Source organism: Zerene cesonia, chromosome 29 (genome assembly GCF_012273895.1).
Source record: "Zerene cesonia ecotype Mississippi chromosome 29, Zerene_cesonia_1.1, whole genome shotgun sequence".
Classification (NCBI taxonomy): domain Eukaryota; kingdom Metazoa; phylum Arthropoda; class Insecta; order Lepidoptera; family Pieridae; genus Zerene; species Zerene cesonia.
This window is the reverse complement of record NC_052130.1, coordinates 4,065,409-4,071,330: the sequence shown is the minus strand read 5'-3', so window position 1 is coordinate 4,071,330 and position 5,922 is coordinate 4,065,409. Positions and strand designations below refer to the sequence as shown.

General features: G+C 34.4%; 1 protein-coding gene across 1 annotated transcript; it reads left to right on the top strand.

The window, feature by feature from the left end:
* Window positions 1–2,471: 2,471 nt before the first annotated feature.
* Window positions 2,472–5,922, top strand: LOC119838024 (esterase FE4-like). Its single transcript, XM_038363836.1, has 3 exons — window positions 2,472–2,620; window positions 3,006–4,345; window positions 5,751–5,922. Exons 1-3 carry the CDS (start codon window positions 2,492–2,494, stop codon window positions 5,920–5,922), a joined length of 1,641 nt encoding a protein of 546 aa, XP_038219764.1. The 5' UTR covers window positions 2,472–2,491.

Sequence of the window (5,922 nt, the reverse complement as noted above, 5' to 3'; positions counted from 1 at the left end):
CATAAGATTGTAAAAAATTATTTGATTAATGATATGGATTTTTCGAAAAAAATAATATTTGTTATACAGGTTGCAACGCATGTGCAATAGGCTCAATTTAACTTATAATTTGTAATACAAACGCTAATGATGTAAAAATATTTATAATAATACTATCGAGTTCGTTTTAAGAATATCTCAAAAAAACGTTTGTCATTAATGCTCCGCTTATATTGGTCGGTATTTTATATGGCCTTCCTGGATAAGTGGACTAGTCAACACCTCCAAATTGTCAGAACTACCAAATCAAAAACCAAAAACCATAGAAAGCACCAGCTTTAAAATAAGAAAAGAATAGACATAGACAAACATTTATTCACACACAAGAACACACACAACAACTAACAAAGAAGGCAAAACACACAACGTTGTACAGAAGGAAAAATATAAACACAGCCACGACAATTTAAGAAGAAAATAAATAATTATAAATCTAAATTACGATGCTGTTGTGTGTTATGGCTGTGAAAAGGTCCAGGCTCAGCTTTATATGCCATGAATCAGTTGACCCATGACGCTGTTGATTCTACCAGAACTCAGAAGGAAGATTGATAGATAAGAAAGAAAATAAATTAACACAAATACATAAACAATAATGTTAGGCCACATTTTGGATAAATATATAAAAGAGACATGTGAAAGATTAAAAGAAAATTGGAAAAAAGGCCAGAGTAGTAAATAATAGTGAGAAAAAAGTACATAAATAAATGCTACATAAATACATAAACAATAAAAAGTGGGAAGCTAAGATACCGTACTGCTTATTAGGGAAGACTGTAGCGATAGCGAAAGGTGCTTTTTGTAAGCAAGTCGGAAGCTAAATTTTGACTCATCATTTACACATCATCAAACCACCCAAAAAAATATAGTCACAATGATAACCGGTAAAACCATTTTCAAGACGTTGACAATAAAAAAATCACCAATAAAGTGCCTGAGATTCGGGATTTCGGGTGCATTAAATTAGCTAACTATCCAGTTTTATATTATATCACAGATTATAAACAACAGCAGCATATGAGACATATCAGAAGTAAAGTTTTTATTTTCATATGAAAGAGCAATACTTCAGCTATCGATATTTAGGTAAATTTTGAGTATTTTACGTTGATAATACGTTACGGATACGAAATACGCAATTTATTTAATTATATACCATTGTATCGTGGTACGTGAGTACTTATGTAAAGTGATGCTTACCAGCCATTATAAAAACATTTCATACAATTTTTATTGCGATTCATAAAATTAGTATGCACGCTGTATATAATGATGTTATCTCTGATTCTGAGGTTAACTTTTTTAGTTTAGTTATGCTATGTTATGCTAAATAACGAGTTTTGAATTCTTAATTCAGGAATTTTTGATATTATTGCTTGATAGTTCTTATCTAGGTTATAAACATTATTAAGAAAAACGTTGAGACGTTTTAAATAAAGTAAATTAATTTCTTTTAGAAATTTTAAGGAGGGTAACATTTCAATTAATTAAGATCAGATAATTTTTAATAAAAAAAATAGAACATATTTGACACGGCCAGTAGAAGTTTGGTAATTTGGAATGATGAATGGTAGGGAAATCAAAAACTAAAAAGAAAAATAGTTATTAATGCAAAACTCTAGTAACTTAAGGAACTAGCTTTCCGCCAGCGGATTCCTCCGCGTAGTTAAAGGAAGAGGTAGATTGTTTCGAGTTTTTAACCTTATAATTGCAGTTATAAGAAACGAAAAACAGGAATATATTATATATAGCTTTTACAAGTTTCTATAAATTCCTTGTCTTTTATGCCTAATCATTCATAGGGAGTGTTTATTTAAAACTGTTAGAATCAGATAATCACGGTTTACCTAAGCATTAAAGTTTGCCTGTATTTTTTATAGTTGTTACCTCATAACATTTTACTGAGAATGCCGAATTTTATGATTATTTTTTTATTTGATACCTGGTACGAACTATGTGGTCCCATTCATAGTTAAAATTTTTTATAGTTCTGAATATTTGAAGGTAGTTTAGTTTTATGTTACCGCTCGAGTGTTTTTATGAATTTTCGTTTGTACCTCTGTATCATTTTCGCGGTAAAAATGTTTCTTTGGGCTTGTTAAAATTGTATATATATTATACAATTACATTTTAATTACAAATATAATTATTTAAAAATTATTATTTAACTTTACGTCTTGGGAAGGTTGGTTAAAAATTAACATGCGTTAAACACTATTTATTTACATGATACTCATATCTTCAGCACTACGCGAAGGAAGTCGCGTGCTAGTCTATACATAAAATAATAACTGGGCACTTCACGGATGGTCAGATTTTATAAACACTCTACGACTTATAATGCTATTTAAAGAACCTGATTGTTATAGGAATAGAAATACATGAGTCGTCCAAATTTATGTTTTCATTACTCTTGCGTGTTCTCGTAGGATAACAGTGTTTTAAAGCAATAATGGTGAGAATTAAAGTGAACGAAGGGGTGTTGGAGGGAAGTAAAGTGGATAATGTTTACGGCAAGCCCTATTTTAGTTTCAAAGGTATTCCGTACGCTGAGCCCCCTGTTGGCGATTTGAGATTTAAGGTAACGAATACTAATGTAGTGTAGTGTACCATATTTTTTGAGCTACTCTCCGAAAAAATAGAATTAATTTCATATCGAAGCTTATTAAATTGTATTTAAGTGTCGATCATTCTATTAATATTGTTATGTGCATAAGTTTAATCTTAGGAGGGAGATTAATAACATCGTATCTTTTTTACTGAAAAATTGTCCTAAAGTGTAGGAAAGCAGATGACTAATCTTATCAGAACAAGCACGAAGATCTTCGATTATCTATAAATGACATTGATGATTGATCTTCTGTAAAGTTGTACCTTGTGTCATTGGTTTATACCTATTATTCAACTCTTCGTATGTATAGGAGCTGATCCTACTAGTAGTTAAAGCTGTATATTTTTTTTTCAAGGCGCCAAAACCTAAATCGCCATGGACTGGAGTTCGTCAGGCAAAAGAGCACGGCCCTGAAAGCTGTCAATACGATGTTATATTTACACAATCTACAGAATTCATAGGTAAAGAAGACTGCTTATATCTAAATGTATACACTCCTAATATTGAACCGGAGAATCCACTTCCCGTCATGGTATTCATTCACGGTGGTGGGTTTTTTTGCGGCAGTGGAAATTCCGAACGATATGGACCCGAATTTCTGATAAAGCATAATGTCATTCTGGTGACGATAAATTATCGTCTGGATATACTTGGATTCCTTTGCCTTGACACTGAAGATATTCCTGGGAACGCGGGAATGAAAGACCAAGTTGCTGCACTCAGGTGGGTTCAGAATAACATAAGGAACTTTGGAGGCGATTCTGATAAAGTAACTATTTTTGGCGAAAGTGCTGGAGCAGCCAGTGTATCGGCACACTTAGTTTCGCCGATGAGTAAAGGACTTTTCAAAAGAGCCATAATGCAAAGTGGAACATCACTTTGTCCATGGGCACAAACATATGGAGCACGTGATAGGGCTATCCTACTTGCTAGAGAATTAGGATGTGAATGCAAGAATGATAAGGAGATATTTGAATTTTTCAAAAACCAACCAGCCATTAACCTGGTGAATAAAAAAGTTCAAATCACATTCACAGAAAGGGCTAAATTATTCCCACATGTTTGCTATGGGATAGTTTCAGAAAAAAAATTTGAGGGTCACGAATGTTTCATTGAAGGAGATTTCTTTGATCTTATGCGAAATGGTAATTGCATTCATGAAGATGTAGAAATAATGAATGGATACACAGAGGATGAGGGCTTCTTATATTTTGCACTGGGCTCTCCTGTAGATGAGGTTTTTAAACAAGCCAGCCACTTTGCACAATTCTTTGTGCCCCACGACATAATGAACCATGTTCCCGTTATTGAGCAGATGTCCCTTGGCACAAAGATTAAGAAATATTATTCAAAAGATCAATTTGTGAACAAGGAATGTAATTTTGATGAATTACTGAAATTCTTGAGTATGGATTATTTTATACACGGCGCCTTAAGTTGGCAAGCATTATGCGCTAAGAGAAACAAAAATAAATGTTATTTATACAAATTTTCATGTAAATCTGAAAGAAACATTTTTGCTCATAATGCGGGGTGCAGTTTCATATATGCTCACAGAACTCCCGTATCGCACGTTGATGATTTATTTTATCTATTTCCTGCTTCAATTAGCCTACCAGAAGTTGATATGAATTCCAACACATACAAAATGATCGAACAAGTTACCAAATTGTGGACGAACTTTGCAAAATACGGGTGAGTAGTTAATATATTATAATTCCCTTTCAGTCCAATGTGAGATTGATTATAGACTTAACGTAGGAAAGAAGCTGGAGGTTTAATCGACGTTCATTTTAAATAAATATTCATTAATATTGTCCTTCGCTTGAAGTACATAATGTCTATTAATATAATAATAGCTATTATGTCTCGTTCAAAAAAAAAGCAGTGGTGGCTCAGTGGTGAGAACCTCGGACTTCAAAATTGAACGGTCGGGGTTCGAGACCGGGCGAGCGTGCAGGAAATAAATTGATTTTTCAATTTATCTGCGCATGGGGATAATATCACCACTGCTTAAAACGGTGAAGGAAAACATCGTGAGGAAACCGGCATGTCAAAGAATCAAAAGTTCGACGACATGTGACATCTGCCAACCCGCACTTGGCCAGCGTGGTAGATTATGGCCTGAACCCTCATAGGAGGCCTGTGTCCCAGCAGTGGGAACATATGTGGGCTGTTGATGATGATGTCTCGTTCTTAAAAGCCATTACATCAATAGGTACATATATTAATACTACATTTAAATACCACATTATATGACAAAATTGAAAATATTTAATGCTTCATTCGGTCTTTATTACTTTTTTTTCTACTTACCTTTTGTGTAAAATCTTCAAATAAAATCACGCCAATCCGATGAAATACGCTGACATATTAATTAAACGAAAATGCAATCGGTCGCAATCGCAAATTGTATTCATATTTTTTAAGAATAGTATTCGTGTCAAATAAATGAATAATCATAAATATGTGAAACCATTCAAATTTCCGATTTAGGGAGAACTCCTTGCCAATGATAATGCCATTCAGAGACTATATAGAATTGCATCATTTATGCCCAGAGTTAACTATTATTGAATTATGACGAGCAGTTCATTTAAAGCTTGGATATCAATTGTGGCTTGAATAATATAATGTGTTTTTATGGATACTAATTGCTACACTTGATTTTTTTTTTTTATGTCATAGCGGGCAACTGAGCTGGTGGTTCGCCTGATGGTAAGCGATAGCCACCGCCCATGAACATTCGCAATGGTAGGACCTCTGCGAATGCACTGCCCGTTTTTTTTGGGGTAAGGGAAAAGGAATGGATTAACGACTGGAAAGAAGGAATGGACTGGGACGGGTGAGGAAAAGGAAACGGGCCTCCGGCTCCCCCACTCACCGTACGAAACACAGTGGCGTGCCACTATTTCACACTACTTCCCCGGTGCGAGCTAGCCCAATTCGTGCCGAAGCGTGCTCGACTCCCACAATAAAACCATTGTAAAATATGGGAAGCGTGTTCTGAATTAAAGAAATGTATTATTTATTTTTATAATTATTTAGTAGCAAAACCCTTGTTTATGAATTGACTAATTTATATAAATGTGTATTTAAGGAACCCCACGCCTGATGATAGTTTAGGAGCCCGATGGCTCCCGTATACGGCTGAACAAAAGCACTATTTGGACATTGGAGAGGAACTCATTCCCGGTACATCTCCGGATGAAGAGCAGATAAAGTTCTGGGAAGAGATGTATAGAGAGTATTGCCCGCAAAAATTGTGGTAA

Coding starts and splice junctions, on each gene's coding strand:
- LOC119838024 (XM_038363836.1), top strand. CDS start 2,492: ATGGTGAGAATTAAAGTGAACGAAGGGGTGTTGGAGGGAAGTAAAGTG. Junction 2,621..3,005: donor TTGGCGATTTGAGATTTAAG/GTAACGAATACT, acceptor TTTTTTTTCAAG/GCGCCAAAACCTAAATCGCC. Junction 4,346..5,750: donor ACGAACTTTGCAAAATACGG/GTGAGTAGTTAA, acceptor TGTGTATTTAAG/GAACCCCACGCCTGATGATA.